This window comes from Gnatocerus cornutus, chromosome 10, assembly GCF_029298725.1.
Source record: "Gnatocerus cornutus isolate USDA-ARS CGAHR chromosome 10, icGnaCorn1.1, whole genome shotgun sequence".
Classification (NCBI taxonomy): domain Eukaryota; kingdom Metazoa; phylum Arthropoda; class Insecta; order Coleoptera; family Tenebrionidae; genus Gnatocerus; species Gnatocerus cornutus.
The window spans coordinates 331,403-348,163 of record NC_142242.1 but is presented as its reverse complement, the minus strand read 5'-3'; the positions used below and the strand labels follow the sequence as shown (position 1 = coordinate 348,163).

The window sequence follows — 16,761 nt, the reverse complement described above, 5'->3', positions numbered from 1 at the left end:
CTATCTAGTATGTGCAGGTTGTATTCTTATTAGTTTGATTTTTGGTGAGTATTGTTAATGATTATACTTTATTAATTACTATTGATTATTGTTAATAAACTGAAAGATATTCTTGCCTATTATACCAAAGAGAGTTTATTTGATCCGTTTTAGTAAATTTCGGTGTTATCGACTGGCACCCTTAAAGGTGACTTTAAAGGTAATTGGTTAGATAATTAATGGTCTTTTTTTTTTTAATCGCGTTCTTAGAGTTTATTTAAAACACCTTGCTTTGTAAATGATATTAATAAACATCGTGTATGTGCACTTGTCGTGTTTTATTGAACTCGACCCACGATATCGACCAAACTTGCCGTGTGTGGAGAAATGCTAGCCGCTACTTTTATAGGAATACAAGCTAAAGCTGTTAAAATGAAACATTAATAGGTGGTGTGGTTATTTAGCTAATCAATATTGTTGGAGATATTTGCAAAGTTTCTTAGTAAAAGAGTCATTAGCGACTGATGATGACTTAGATTTAAAATTTTGTGTTATTGACATCATCCGTGACGTAATTCTCAGAAATAACAATGACCTTTACGGTGCAAAATGTTAATGTGGAATGGTAGTTTATCATTGGAGGTTGATATGAGTATCTTGGCATTTATATGCATTATGTAACTGAGATAAAGGAGATAAATTGTGTAAGTAAAAAACAAACATGGCAAAAAAGGGATTTTACATTATTTAAATAAAAGTGGAGCTTAGTTTTTGGGAGAATATTTTATTGTCCGTGTGGTTTGAGTGATTAAAAAGTACGTCATGAAGTCGGGTTTACGACGTTTGGTCATATAAATGACGACTGTTTGTAAAATTCGTAATGCTTGTCTGCCTGCATGTTAAGAATTTTAAAAGCTCAATTATGCTAAATGAGTACAATAAACTGTTATCGTGTGTAGTATGGAGGATATAATATTATTGAAATGTCTATTTACTTGAGATAATGCATAATAGTATTGACTCGAAATAAATAAATAGTCTTGCGTGTCATATAATGAATGAAGTGAGTGTAGAGCAACGAATTTCTCGCAAAGTGGTTCGTTCGTAAGTATTATATTTTGGAGTGTAAGTTAGTATGTACGATAGTGTGGAAACGAAATGGGTAGGTTCAGGTCGCCGTGGATATGCAATCGATAACATAGCTTCTGCCGCCGTTACCGCCGCCACCGCCGCCACCGCTACCGCATTTTCCATTGTAGCAGAAACCGGATTTTGAGCTAGGATATGTACTTAGTCCGGGTCAAGTCTTGGAATATATAGGTCGTGGCTTAATAGAAAGATAATAAATTAGTTGGTTTGATTGGGGTTACTGGAAATTTAGGACTAGGTAGTGATTCGGGCGCAGACGGGCATAGAGTGCCTAAGTGTAGTATCTGGTATTGGGTGGCGCCACGGTGTACCCGGAGTCCGGAGTGGAAAGTGTCAGTTCGCTGATCGGCGCCGCTGGACACCCCGGCGCTGCCTTGCACCCTTATCGGTCGTAGTGCGTTTTTGGGGTAGTTGTAATCATGGGGGGTCGTAGGTGGTGAAGCAGAAGTGGCAGAAGTGTATCAGGCCGCATGGATCGTGACTTTTTGGTGGAGGTGCGGGTCGGCTGCTTTAGCGCGGCAACTGATAGAGGGCGTAGGCATGGCGATCGTTGTGCGCGTGTTGTTTAGGCGCCATCACAGTTCCCATCGGGCTCATCGTGGCTACCTACCACCAGCATTGAACAGACAGAGGCAGCGCCCCTAACGGCGAGTCGAGACCATTACGTACGTTCGGGACTGTTAATGTCCACCGGGCAGAGCGGCTCGGAGTGGTGCGAGCGAGTTGAGTTTGAGTGTGTGTAGTGCCTGGGTGCGTTTCGGGCGCCCAGATCTGCTATCTATTATCGGGCGACAAATGTTAACTTGACCGTCACTACGGAAGATCTAGACGGAGTGGACTGTGACAAGGGCTCGGGGCGACCGCTACCGCAGCCGGGACATATTGGACCAAGGCACAAAGTAAGTCTTAGCGCAGTTCGGCGTCGCCGCCGCCGCCGCCGCCGTCGTCGTCGGAAATAGGTCAAACGGCCCAACCGACGGCGGTGGGATGGGCCGAATCGGGTGGTCAAAGTGTCGGAGGTCGTCGGAGTCGAAGAGCGCGCGGAAGCGAGGGATTTGTAGTGGCGCTCCTCGCCGCAGCTCCTCGACGCGCTCGACGGCTCGACGTAGGGCCGACTCCGTGCGAATCCTATCGTATGACGTCACGCACTGCCCAGCCAACACCAGTGTAAACTAGTATGGTGCGTTTAAGGTGCTGACCTTTTGACTTGGGTCTCTCCAAGACTCCCACCGTCGCGGTCATCTTCTAGGCTTTTCACGATGACCGGATACCATCGCCAGACACCGGTCTAAGGTCTAACCAGTCTAGCTTATTATTTCTGCCACCGCATACCTAATATTGTGAGTAGAGCGAAATCGATCGCCAGCGCCGACTGAGTGGCGGTAGTAGAATGAAGCGGTCTGCATGACGTCATTTATCCATGAGATTCCTGACTAGCATGCATTATAAATAACCTCAATACCTCCTTTAATATCGAAAAGCTGAGAGCCATAGCCGCTCACCGGCCGGGGTCATATTCACTGCAGGTGTGCATCTCAACCTGATCGGCTGATCGGTTACGCCATCCAACTCTTGACTCTCCTCCATGTCCCCACGGCTAGCAAGGATCTAATCTGCAAATGTTCGTTCGGTTCTTCCGTCTTACTTCAACCGGATCCCCGCCGTTGTCGTCCAAAACCATTAAATTCTAACTTTAGCTCTGCACGGCTTCCTGCTTGTTCAGCCATAATCACCGGAATTACGGTTTGATAATAAAATTCCTAATATCGTTGCAGTTCTATACGCATTGTCAGTCTTTACGATTTGTTGGCAGTGCTGGGCTAATCGTCCTTGCGACGCCGTCGTGGCTTCGAGGCGCCAGAGAGACGAACGCCGCTGTTGTGCCCTCAGTCGACGTTCATCTTTCCCGAGTCCCAGATATATACAAAATTAACTGAAGCTCAATCAGAGTGTCGTCTACGTCACGGGCACTGTATTCGTGTGTGAACGAGGTTACATGTGTCTTCTAAGCTAATCCGCGCAGTCTGTCCGTGGTTTGAACTGACAGGTAATAATCGAAACCTCCAAACATCAAGGACCATCTTTGATTGCGTTTCGGACTTGCCGTTTCCCTGGACTCTGTGACGTCGAGCGTCGCCGTCGCCGCCGAGGTTCAGTTTAGGCCGGTGTGTTGCGTGTCTCGTGTGCTCGAGTGCCAGACCTACACGTCTGATTCTGATTCTGATGCCGACCTAGAAAACCCACGCGCTTATAATCTCGCAATAAAAAGATTTCTTACGTGCTTTCTACTGTCTTCAAATGTGATTCGGAGCCGTTTTACCATTTTACGAGGTGACGAGTATTGCCAATTTTCAAATCAACGACTATCAACATTGCTACCAACCTTACCATCATCATCATTTTTTTTTATAGGGTGGCCGCCCTGTACCCAGGGAATATCAAACATCACGCGCTTGCTACTAAAATATCATATTTTAACCAATTCTTCCTACCTTTGTCTCTAAACTTAACAATGACTAACACAGGTCGATTTACATTAGCGTAGAATGCCGCTTATGTTGATTATTTGCTCATTATTATTTATTTATGTTCTGGTGAAACGCCGTCTCATGTGAAGTTAGCCGGAAACGATCGACGAATTCGGCAAAAACAATTTTTACACTTGATGAAAAAAATTCCATTCCGTCTCTATTATCAAAATAATCTTTTTTTTTAAATTCAACTGATTTTTTTTCGGCTTTGAAAATTTTCCACCGCGCCGTTTTGAAATTTATCTAGTCTGCTGGTTGTTAGTACTGCTTGTCAATTCAGTGGCGCAGTGTTTTTGTTGGATTTGTTTTAGAGGTGTATTTTTGGATGCTTTCTCGTAATTAACGAGCTTAATTAAAAGCATTTTGCGATCGAGGAATGAAACTGTAATTGAATAGTTCAGAAAAGTGTGGTAAAGTGAAATTGGCAGCAGTTTTGTGTGAATATTTAGGTATGAGAATATTTTAGGTTATGTGAAATTTTATCGGTTTTTAAAGGCTTATTTATAATTAACTACGATATATTAGTCGTTAGTGTCCGTGCGATGTGTTATAAATTATTGTTTCTTGTCAAACAATTATTAACTCGTCGATTTTGCAAGTTCCGTATTTTCGGTTGATAAAACCCACCAAAACATTGAGTATTTACAATAAACCGGTTATTAGCGAATTGGTATCGTATGTTTGAATAAAATTAGGGCTGTTTGTTGATGTTTTGTATGCTAATAAATTATGCCAATGTGTATTTGTAATATTGGATTTATTAATAGATCTAGCTGTGAGAAATGGCTACGATAGACGGCCGTCCCGCGCAATATGGAATTACCCTGAAACAGTTACGCGACCTCATGGAACATCGAGGTCGCGAAGGAATAAATAAAGTACATGAATATGGAGGAGTCCAAGAAATTTGCAAAAAGCTATACACGTCGCCCAGTGAAGGTAAATAATCGTTCCTCAACCATCCATGAAGGGGCGCTCCTTTGGGGTGTGTCCACGACTTTCCATAATTTATCGACAATGGGAAAAGCGAAATTAAAAATCGTTGGAATATTTTAGGTCTTAGCGGGTCACAAGTGGACCTAGAGCATAGAAGAGAAACATTTGGTTCAAACTCAATTCCTCCCAAACCTCCAAAAACCTTTCTTCAATTAGTATGGGAAGCTTTACAAGACATCACACTTATAATTCTGGAAGTAGCAGCTATTGTATCTTTAGCTCTTTCTTTCTATCGGCCGCCACCAGAAAATGCCGGTAAGTACTCGTGGTGGAGATCTCACACAAACTTACTTACCTTCATCGTTACAGCCGCCTTTGAGGACGATGAGACTGGTCACGGTTGGATTGAGGGTTTGGCCATTTTAATCTCCGTTATTGTAGTAGTGCTAGTAACAGCATTTAACGATTATTCGAAAGAAAGACAGTTCAGAGGTCTTCAGAGTCGGATTGAAGGAGAACATAGATTTGCTGTGATTCGACAAGCTGAAGTGAAACAAATTTCCGTTAGCGATATAGTTGTAGGTGATATTTGCCAGATAAAATACGGCGATCTTTTACCAGCTGATGGTATCCTAATCCAGTCCAATGACCTCAAGGTAAAAATCTCATCATTATCTTAAGAAAATTACTATGTTGTTCTACAGGTGGATGAATCCTCACTTACGGGTGAGTCAGACCATGTTAAAAAGGGCGAAAATTTCGATCCTATGGTTTTGTCTGGCACCCACGTAATGGAAGGTTCTGGAAAAATGTTAGTATCGGCAGTCGGTGTCAACTCACAAGCCGGTATCATCTTCACGTTGCTGGGGGCAGCTGTCGATGAACAAGAAGCCGAAATTAAGAAGATGAAGAAAGGTATGTTAATCTGTACACCACAGCATGTTACTGTCAATTGTTTGATTCTTGTCCCCCAATATAAGTGTCAGCAAATTCAGGTGACAGTTGCCGATTTCGTGTTTATTTTTCATTATTTACAAGAGTCCTGTTTATTTCAAGCATTCTTAGAAAAGCTTTTTCCAATTTTTTTCAAGTATTTGATTGCAACCGCCAGATAAGCTTTAAAATGAAAAAATCATATTTTCATTGCCTCAACAACAAGTGTTTTTCAAGAGTAATCCTTTTAATTTTAAAGCGTCCCAACAAACATATTTATATTGCGTCAAATCCTAGATTTATATCAACACGAGATCCTCGCTGTTTTATCTCTTATTTTTGTGGAACTAATATTTGTTTTCCTTCAAGTGGCCTTAATTTTTGCCACAAAAACCGGAATGCATTTACTCACTTAAAAACAAAGCGAATCGTTTATCTTCGGAGGTACAATTTACAATTTAGGCACGCGCTTAACTATCCACTTTAGTTATACAAACACTGGCATTAGACTACATTGTTTGCAGCTTGTTTTGATATTTTAAATACCAAAATACACCGAAGAAAATACACATCCTAGTTGTCAAGGTTGAAGCGACCTTAAAATTACCAGGACTTTTGGAAGATTACATTATTATTTGTCACAAGAAGATGCTGGCAGCTCAAAGATTAAATGTCATTATTACTGTTAGTGCACATCCCTAAATGTTGTTTAATAATAGTTTCCAACTTGACAGTGCATTGCAGATGGATACACGATCCACATAATATTCTATTCCACTATTCCAGTATATATTTTTATTTGGTTAATAGTCTTTTACTCGGTGGTGTAAACAACATGTGAATAACGTAAATGACATAGTAATTGGTAGTTTCCGCCACCGAGTGAATTATTGTTATATTTTACCCATGTCAGGACTTTGGGAGTGTTTTTGAGATTGCTAATGTTCTCCTTTTGCATGTGTTTTTGTACAGAAGCTAAAAAGCAGCGGAAGAAGAAAAGTCTAACAGGTGAATAAATTTTTTCATATTTATATTTTGATTTAAACTTAAATTTAAAATCATAATCATTCATTAAATAAATAATGTTTTGTTTTAATGAAGTTTTCTAAATAACCAAGTTTTAAATGTTGATAATTAATCTAATAACTAGCATGTTTATTAATCAGTAATTGTGATTTGTTTTTCTCGCTCGTTGTTTTCGATGTATTGTAATATCGAGTGGTATGTCGCTATAGGTGCGGATGATGACAATGTCACTGGCAACAGTCATATGAACTCCCCTGCGCCAGTTCCGAATAAACATAACGAAAGTAGTGGACAAGAATCAAAAGAAAATCATGTAGCTTCTGCGCCGGCAGCACCAGAATCTCAGAAGAAAGAAAAGTCGGTTCTTCAGGCAAAACTTACAAAACTTGCCATACAAATCGGTTACGCCGGTTCCACCATTGCCGTTCTAACAGTTGTCATTTTGATTATTCAATTTTGCGTTAATATGTACGTTGTCAAGGGACATTCATGGGAAAAAAGTCACGCAAGCTACTTGGTACGTCATCTAATCATTGGTGTAACTGTACTCGTTGTGGCCGTACCAGAGGGTTTGCCGCTAGCTGTTACACTTTCCTTAGCTTATAGTGTCAAGGTAAGTTTACCATAATCGTTCATAGCAAACATTATCCGTGATTCCTTCCAGAAAATGATGAAAGATAACAATTTAGTTCGACACTTGGATGCTTGTGAAACAATGGGTAACGCCACCGCTATTTGTTCCGACAAAACCGGAACTTTAACCACCAATCGTATGACTGTCGTGCAATCTTACATTTGTGAACAACTCTGTAAATCTATGCCCAAATTCTCTGATATTCCCGCCCATGTTGGAAATGCGATTCTTCAAGGTATCGCGGTGAATTGCGCTTACACATCACGTGTCATGGTGAGTTTTTCAACCTAATCCGACTGTTTGGTCTTATCATATTTTCGATCCGAAGCCTCCAGAAGATCCTACCGAGCTGCCCAAGCAAGTTGGTAACAAAACTGAATGCGCTCTGTTGGGATTCGTTCTCGGTTTAGGCAAAAACTATCAAACTATTCGTGATGACTATCCTGAAGAAAGTTTTACCCGCGTTTATACATTTAACTCTGTAAGAAAATCCATGAGCACTGTTATCCCTCGAGCGGGTGGTGGATATAGATTGTTCACAAAAGGTGCTTCTGAAATGATTTTAAACAAGTAAGATCCTCTTTTAGTTATTGTTGCCTTTGTGACACTGCTTTTTCTAGGTGTGCCTTCATCTACGGTCACGACGGCCGTTTAGAAAAGTTCACCAGAGATATGCAAGAGCGTTTGCTAAAACAAGTTATTGAACCAATGGCTTGTGATGGTCTCAGAACTATTTGTATCGCTTTCCGCGAATTCGTACCAGGCAAAGCTGAAATTAATCAAGTACATGTAGAAAACGAACCAAATTGGGAGGACGAAGATAACATAGTCAATAATTTGACATGCCTTTGTGTTGTTGGCATCGAAGATCCCGTACGTCCCGAAGTACCCGAGGCTATCAGGAAATGCCAAAAAGCTGGCATCACAGTCAGAATGGTCACGGGTGACAATATTAACACGGCGAGATCTATCGCTTCCAAATGTGGTATCGTCAAACCTAATGAAGATTTCCTTATCATTGAGGGCAAAGAATTCAACAGACGCATCAGGGACAGCTCCGGCGAAGTAAGTTGTCAACTCGTTAATTCTAAATGTGTTTCTAAAACTAATTTTAACTTTATAGGTCCAACAACATCTCCTCGACAAAGTATGGCCTAAATTACGTGTGCTCGCACGTTCTTCTCCCACTGACAAATACACCTTGGTCAAAGGCATTATTGACAGTAAAGTTAGCGACAACAGAGAAGTCGTTGCCGTCACTGGTGACGGTACTAACGATGGCCCCGCGTTGAAGAAAGCAGATGTCGGTTTTGCCATGGTACTTGCTCTCACAATTGTAAAGAACCATGATAATGATGATTTTTTTTCCAGGGCATTGCCGGAACGGATGTTGCAAAAGAAGCTTCTGATATTATTTTGACTGACGACAACTTTAGTAGTATAGTAAAAGCCGTCATGTGGGGGCGAAATGTCTACGACAGTATAGCAAAGTTCTTGCAATTTCAGCTTACTGTTAACGTTGTTGCTGTTGTTGTAGCATTTATTGGTGCCTGTGCTGTTCAAGACAGTCCTTTGAAGGTAGGATTCTCGGCTAATTAACCAAACTGTTGTTATTTTCTTTTCTTACAGGCTGTACAAATGTTGTGGGTTAATTTAATTATGGACACTTTGGCGTCTTTGGCTTTAGCCACAGAACTGCCTACGAACGATTTGCTGCTACGAAAACCTTACGGCAGAACAAAGCCTTTGATCTCCAGGACGATGATGAAGAATATTCTTGGACAAGCAGTCTACCAGTTGACTGTCATTTTTGCTCTTCTCTTCGTCGGTGAGTCTCATCAACTATTCTTTTAGTATACACAAAAAGTGATAATGTGTTTTTTATAGGGGACAAGATGTTAGATATTGAATCTGGACGTGGTGCGGATATCACTGCGGGACCTACGCAACATTTCACTGTTATATTTAATTCATTTGTTATGATGACTCTCTTTAACGAGTTCAATGCGAGAAAAATTCACGGCCAGCGTAACGTATTTGAAGGAATTTTCACCAATCCGATATTCTACACTATTTGGATTTGCACTTGCGTGGCTCAAGTAAAATACGATCTTAATCGTTTTCAACATGAATAATGTCATTTTTTCACAGGTCGTAATTATCCAATATGGTAAAATGGCGTTCTCAACCAGAAGCTTAACCTTGGAGCAGTGGCTTTGGTGCCTCTTCTTCGGTCTGGGAACCTTACTCTGGGGACAACTGGTAACTACAGTTCCTACTCGCAAGATCCCCAAGATTCTATCGTAAGTTGATTGGTAACGTGTTTAGTTTGCAATTGACTGATTTGTGTGGTTTAACAGCTGGGGTCGCGGTCATCCTGAGGAATACACCGAAGCCATCCCCATTGGTGATGAGAAGTTTGATGTCGATTCCGACAAGAAGCCTCGTGCCGGTCAGATTCTATGGATCCGTGGTTTGACTAGGTTGCAAACGCAGGTAAGTACGAGCATTGTGTACATTGCGAAATTTGCGATGTTATCACAGAATTTTAGCGCGCGTGGGTAAGACGCTGTTACTATTTGCGCGTAAAGGCAGCATCTGACCCACCAATGTGCTAAGCATTATGTAAATGAGTGATTGATGAACAGAGCTCAGTCATTTAGGATTTGATAGGTAGTCAGTCAGACCACATCAGATGAGGCTTCCTTCCTTCCCGTCCATTTCCCTAGTCCGACTCTGTGTTAGTCTATTGATAAGCATGGTGCATTGACATCTGACAATGTGTGTGCAATTGAATTAATGATGTGAGAGGGTGAACCGTGGCCGCAGGGCCCCAACTTTGAACTTTACAACACTGTCGATATTGTTAGCACATTTGACAATCAGATACAAACAGGGTGTCTACATTAAAACTCTGACTGTGGAATCTAAAAAAAAAAGAGAGAAACAGTAACTTTTTTGAATCTTGGTCTTGTGGTGGTCATGATTTCGCATGGAAAGGTCACCAAAAACTGCACTCTTACTTGTTTCCTCTTTTGTCACTAAAAAGCGCTATGAAATTAGCCTGGAAAGCATTTCTATGTCATTCACAGTTTTTCTTTTATGAAGTTTGAGGCTCGTGAGAAGATTAGTTATGAAAAGAAGTATTAAATTAAAATCTCTTGTTCTATACATTAGCGAGTTGGTTCAATCAATTAAAAGTTTAAAGGAAAAGTTGATCATCTTTATAGAAAAATGGAGTTTTAAATAGAACACCTTGCATGTAAGTTGTAAGTTGAAATCCATGAATAGGAATGGATTCTGATAGGTATGTGTGTTGTTTTGCATTTTTCACTTAACACTGTTTGCTCTTTTATTTTTGTGAAGCAAAAATTAATCTGTTGTGTGTTCAGTGTTGGCAATTTTGAAGTTTAAAGTTAACCCACCCACATCCTCATCTCGCTGCTTTAGTTGTCAGTGTTCCTTGTAGCATAGACATAATGTATTTTTTAATACTATTTGTTATTTTATTAGGAGATCAAGTGTCTTGCAAATGCGATAACTAAATTAATATGTTTGTGTTTTACTTAGTAGTAGATACTATGACAAAGATAATACATATATGGCAAGACTATGATTGGCCAGCAGTGGATATACACCCGTCCTCATCGAGTGTCAGTTTTATTTTATTTATTTTTTTGAAAAAGTTGGTGATATTTTAAATAGCATTTGCTTGAGTTTTATTATTAACACTACTTGTCCCGAAGTCGGGCATAACCGACCCTATCCATCTTTGCTCCAAGGCATGCTTTCAGATCATCCAGCCAAAAAGCACTGCGGTGCATCAGCATCACGTAGTTAGCAATCCCGCGGAACACGTAGCCTAGCAATAGCGCAATTAGGATAGCAAAATAGTATGTGCATGTTAAAAACGTCCACGTTCGTCCGTTTTCGTGCCCGAGCCCCGAGTTGGCTGTGTTGTCTTTAAGGTTGCACCATGCCCCGCAATCGCCCACGGATCTTTTTCACAAATCCCGGTTTTGCCACTTGCTAGTTTTTCACTCCCTTTTAAATGTCTGTTTTTATGTGGATGTTGCAAGTGGACTGCTTTCTAGTGAACTCAGTCTGAGCCCAAAACAGAGTACCTTTAGATTTGTCCGCGGCCAGTCAAGCCAGACAAGCATTTTTAGAACAGCACTGTACCTGTTTATGGGTCTTTAACATGAATTTATTTATCAGCCGGCGGAACCCATGAGAGAAACTGAGGTATAGGAACGCTGTGGGTGTTTCAAGCAAATCCTGTCGCAGTACAAACAAGTACGTAGCTTGTAGTAGGCCTTTAGCTCATGCAATGACTGCGATGCGTTCGTTCTGCTGTGTTGCACTGTGGTGTTAGCTGTCTTAGAGCAACCCCACCTTGGATGTTGCCTTTTCCCTGATTTCAAAGCCGATAATAAAATTTTATAAAAACGACATTAGTATTCCAACGAATGTGGAGGCCAGGGAGTAGTGCTTCCTCCGCGACAACACAGCCACGTGGTTAGAAAACTAAACACTTGACGTCGTCGTGGACGTGTTGCGGTATCGTTAATCGTTTTATGTTGGTTGTATTCGTTTCATTTATTCGCTCGAAATCATTGGTGGTGTAAACGTAGTCGAATCCGGTGCTTACGCTACGCTTACGCTTGATTGGAAGTTGAAAATGTCGCCGGTTTAAGGTTTTAGCTTGTCGTTGTCGTTGTTGGGCGTCGTCGTCTTCGTCAGCGTCGTTCGTATTTGTTTCACAAAATTTCCTCTTTCTCTATCTCTGCATCTGTTTCTTCTTGAATCGATCATCATACGAGTTTCATTGCTATGTTATCATTCTACTAACAAGATGGATTAAATTATCACCAGCGCAAAGAGTATTAAAAAGGACGAGCGTGTCCGCTGTCCGGTCCCAGGTGAGAATGTAGAGAAAAAAAAAAAAAAAAACGAGGGTGAGAGTGAGCATGGTGTGTGTGTGCATGCAGATCCCGGCCTTATGAGTACCCTGCTTCCCTGTGTTTGCAGCTGCGAGTAATCAGAGCTTTCAAGTCCACCCTGGAGGATCTGGAGGAACGTCGCTCGGTACATAGTTTACACAGCTTACACAGTTTGCGCAGCTCGCGAAGCCACACCGGCCCTTGGCCGCCTCGTCCTCTCTCAGACATCACTTACATAGACGAGGACCCGACCGCCAACAAACTGTCGTCGCAACCTTCGAAGAACGAGCGCGACGACCACCGGCTGCTATCCCCCAACACCTTGAGGCTCCCGACCCACAGTCCGCAAAACGCACACCTGGCCCCTTCCCCCGCGAACAACTCGGAGCTGCCCAAGCCCGTGCATGAGACTCGCATCTAGTGCCGGTCCTGGCCGCAGAGCCGCGGCGCGCACCGCATGCTCCGTGTCCGGTGTAGCTTGCCGCCGTAGCGTAGCCGCAGCCGCAGCCGCCTCCGCTCTGCCACCGCTCTGCCTCTGCTGCTCTGCGCTCTACGCCCAATGCCCAATGCCCGCCGCCTGACCGCTCCATCGTACTTCTCCGACACATTCCGCTCCGCTCTGGACCCATCAAACACACAGTACTTTCTTATAGTAGATGTCGCCTTCCATAGTAGCCGTCCCCGACCTCGTTTTACCCGCCTCTCCTATTCTATCGTTAGCTTAGCACTAAGTAGACTTTCTTACTTGACCAAATCTGAGTATTTTGTATTATTTTGTATATAATATTTCGTCGTTCACTGTAGACTAGCTGTATGTATAGCATTTTAGATAGCCTTAGACCTCTCAGGTTAGTGGTAATGGAAAGAAACATTTTATTTTTCAACTTGTTGAACGCATGCACACAACTGCGAGTCATCTGTATTGTGTGTCGACCGCCAACGACATGATCAGTGTTAATAATACACCTAACTATCAAAAGAACGATCATGCCAAACTATATCAAAAAACCTTTTTATACACTCTTATATATTATATATTCTACTATATTTATCTATTTCTTTATTTTCATTAGTTACTTCATCCTCACATTCGGTCAGCAGGCCACATTACTTAATACTCAATTGATACATACTTATATATATTTTATCAACTGTTATATACCAATTGTAGTATATTAACGTAAACATACATATATATACACATATATATTTACCTATTATTGATATATCATATAGTGGATAATGGTTAAATTTAACTGTTGATTTTTTTACGTCGAATATAACGTTTTTATATACAATAGCGCTGTTTCTATGCTCTGTTCTTGATATGATATTCGGCACTGGGCCATTTGTAGATACACGTTTCGAGCAATCGTGTGTCTGTTGATTGTAACACTTTTATTTACAGCACAGCGAACATGCGGAAGTCGTGCCGATGGCACCGCCAGTGGACTTCCGTGTGCTCCTTATTTACAGGTACCGGCGAAGGGCGCACACATGCGGAAGATTCGTCTTGACTCATTTTTCTATGTTCTTATTTCATCTGTATAGAAATTTTCTTCACTTGACTAGTTTAGATGAGGACATCAAGTAAGAGGATGTTCGTCCTTCGCCGGCGCTTACCACTCTTCTCAGGTTACTAGTAGTATCTGATCTATCTTGTTCTGTGCACTATCTATTGTATGTGTCTGTCACTGTCTATCGAACCACTCTTAACGTTGCCCTTTACTCTTGAAGGTGATAGGTGGTGAATTGCAAGAACGTTTGATTCCGGTTCCGTACAGCAAGAGCTCCACTGACCAAGCTGTAAGCCGCTTTCCTACATCTTTCTGTCCGCTATGTATTCGTATGCCGCTGTTCGCTCTTGTTAGTTTGTGTTTGGCCACGCTTCCACTGCTTCCACATTGTGTAGAGGCACAAGCTTTCATTACCATGACTGATCTATGCTTGCCTCTGATCGTTTTATTTTTTCAATTTCAGTTTTGAATATTTATCGATTTATCGATTCAACCTAACGCCCCTTATCAATATCGAAGCAGTGAAGTTTTTTTTAACAAATTAATAACCAATTTAATATTGATTTAAAAGTAGTTTTTTCCGTATTTCTTTGTCTGTTGATCGGTTTTAATACCGTTTTGGTTTTTTGCATGTTGCATGTTGTTTATACATTCTTTTTTTGTTTATTTAATTATATTAATTTACACCTAGTTCACAGATGCATAAGATCGCTCAAAACGACTGCTCGGCCGATTTTATTTTTTATTTAGTTTTGTTGATTAAACTTAACATGAGTATTGTACTTATACTTATCATGAGCAGGTGTGTTAGTACTAGCACCAAATATTTTTGGCCAAGTACCGCATAAGTATTAAAAGTGTTTTTTGACGAAAAGATTCAAAGTTTGCTATTATTCATTCATTTTACTAACGAGATTATTATTGAAATTTACATAACGACGCATCTCCAAGTAGACCGTGTGATGATGCAATCGTTTTTATTTTTTTGTTTTTTTGTTTTTGTGGCCTGTGATTGTCAATCGATTTTTCCGTGATTGTCACTAACAAAAACAACAATGGAAAGCAACGCGTTGTGTTGGCACTGCAAAACGCCGTCGTGATACGTCTGCTATTATTTATGATATGATGCCTGGCGCTTTTTTTTTTAGGTTATTTGTTATTAACGGCCTCGTTGCATATACTTAGATGACTTTGTTGAATTATTGTAGAGGCTTCCATTTATTTATAAATTTATATTTCTAAAAAGAAAGGTTGTTTTCATTAAAATTGCATATTTTTGTTATTTATAATGTGTTATATACAAATATATTAATATCTAAAGCAGACAAGTGTACTTAGAATTGTTTTATATGATAACATACTAACAAGCAGCTGTTTTCGATGCAAGTTTTTTTTATTTTGAATAAAATTAATAAACCTATCACAACTTTTATTTTGAGAAACTGCTAGGTTGTGTTTAATTCGCCTTTATTTTATGTGTTTCTTTTAAATAATGTTTTACAAAGTTTGTGTGTTTACTAATACCCACGTATACATACATACAGGTGGGGCAAAATCACGTAAGCAAAGTAACCAATATCTGGTAAAGACTGTATGTATTTGACTATTGTTATTCGTGTGTGTTTTTAAGTGGTGCTCAGACAATTTAAACTGTGTTGATTTGTGAAAATTTTGCAAGTTCTATGTTTAATCCTGATCACTCGGTATGACAAGATCCGACTGCTTGCTACCAGCGAACAAACGAGCGATTTGCGCTTGTGCTTCGCTTGCGAGTGGTCTCTGATAGTGGACGTGGACGTCGGCGTCGCCTCGCATTTTGGAAGCACACGGCGCAGACGAGCGTTTGTTCCTCCATATAAATGTTAATCATTTCAACTGGAGGCATCCAGATTCTAGCTTTATAGTCTGCAATCGAATCAGTAAATGTAAAGCTTAAACCTGCCTCGGAGTATCTAATTCACGGCATGTATGATGGCTCTACACAAATACATTTCGCTCTGGCAGTCCTGTCAGTTGAACTGCCTCCAATCACGTGTATGTATGCAGCCACAGCTGTTCGTGGCATGTAAATAAAAATACTGCATGTTTGTCAATAACTGTACTTCTGGTCATTGCGCGTCGGTTCTCGAAAGCGAGACGATAGCTGGGGCACCTCTAAGTCATAGTAGTTGTGTAGTGCACGAGGTGCTTCAGATGTCGGTCGCGGTCACTTTGGATATTTTTCACCCACAATTTTCACGTCGTTTTTTCTTATGTTTTTCTCTCGAATAAGGATACTGTGAGAGCACACTTCCCCTTCCTGAGAATATTTATATGTACTCGGATGTGTTTAGTGCATGAGACGAGATTTTTTGATCAGTCACACAAATGCAGAGCAATTTCACCGAGAACCGACCGCGCGGCTACTTTTTTATTAATGGCTCTGTATTGTTCTTTCGGCTGTGCTAACTGCTCGCCATATCCCGGGAATGTTCTTATTTTAATTCTCCCTGTTTTGTTGTTTCTTGTTCATTTCAGATCCGAGTAGTTAATGCTTTCCGTCAGGGCCTAGATGCTCGGTACGGCGAACACAGCAATACTTCCCTTGCCGAGGTACTTCGCAAACAGACATCACTCTCTAAGAGGTTGTCTCAGACTTCTTCCATTGAGTATGCCGATAACATCCCAGATGAGTTGACGATCCCCGAAATAGACGTGGAGCGATTATCCTCACACAGCCATACAGAGACGGCTGTTTAGCTCCCAGCCCGTAACCGTAACCTCTTCCTCGCGCCGCGCTCCCGTCCTGCCTGCTCTGCTCCGATCATAAACCAGCTCCACGATCACGACCACCACCTACACCTACACCTACACCTACACCTACACCTACACCACCACCACCACCACCAACTACCACCAGTTCAACAATTCCCCTATACCATTGTTCCATCGTTAGCCTATGACACGAGCAGCTACCGGGTACTCCAAACGCCATCGTAATCGAACATCGACGACTGCCCGGCCCCGACCGCCCACCGCTGGTAGCCCCGCCATACGACCGCGCAATTATATATCTAATATAGTATCCAAGTATACAATATGCATATAATTGCACTGCGTTGCAGCGTTTGTTC

General features: G+C 41.2%; 1 protein-coding gene across 11 annotated transcripts; it reads left to right on the top strand.

Moving 5' to 3' along the window:
- The first annotated feature begins 9 nt into the window (after positions 1-9).
- Positions 10-16,403, top strand: PMCA (plasma membrane calcium-transporting ATPase 3). 11 transcript variants are annotated; one of them, XM_088047060.1, is made up of 18 exons: positions 10-44; positions 4,427-4,598; positions 4,716-5,251; positions 5,300-5,510; positions 6,501-6,536; positions 6,764-7,167; positions 7,219-7,461; positions 7,517-7,758; positions 7,809-8,253; positions 8,312-8,506; positions 8,560-8,766; positions 8,818-9,016; positions 9,076-9,287; positions 9,340-9,491; positions 9,549-9,684; positions 13,869-13,937; positions 15,193-15,207; positions 16,166-16,403. In XM_088047060.1, the coding sequence occupies exons 2-18, from the start codon at positions 4,442-4,444 to the stop codon at positions 16,385-16,387; spliced, it is 3,681 nt and encodes a 1,226-aa protein (XP_087903186.1). In that variant the 5' UTR covers positions 10-44; positions 4,427-4,441; the 3' UTR covers positions 16,388-16,403. The 11 variants fall into 11 exon arrangements, with proteins under 11 accessions (XP_087903186.1, XP_087903189.1, XP_087903181.1 ...); XM_088047063.1 differs by lacking the exons at positions 10-44; positions 15,193-15,207 and adding an exon at positions 1,935-2,027 and having other exon boundaries at positions 4,716-4,910; positions 4,965-5,251; XM_088047055.1 differs by lacking the exon at positions 10-44 and adding an exon at positions 1,935-2,027.
- The last annotated feature ends 358 nt before the right edge of the window (positions 16,404-16,761 follow it).

What these genes read in the sequence shown, in the direction of transcription:
- PMCA (XM_088047060.1), top strand. Translation starts at nt 4,442, where the DNA reads ATGGCTACGATAGACGGCCGTCCCGCGCAATATGGAATTACCCTGAAA. An exon ending in GAAGAAGAAAAGTCTAACAG is followed by an intron (nt 6,537 to 6,763) that starts GTGAATAAATTT and finishes ATGTCGCTATAG; the next exon opens with GTGCGGATGATGACAATGTC. An exon ending in TTTGCACTTGCGTGGCTCAA is followed by an intron (nt 9,288 to 9,339) that starts GTAAAATACGAT and finishes ATTTTTTCACAG; the next exon opens with GTCGTAATTATCCAATATGG.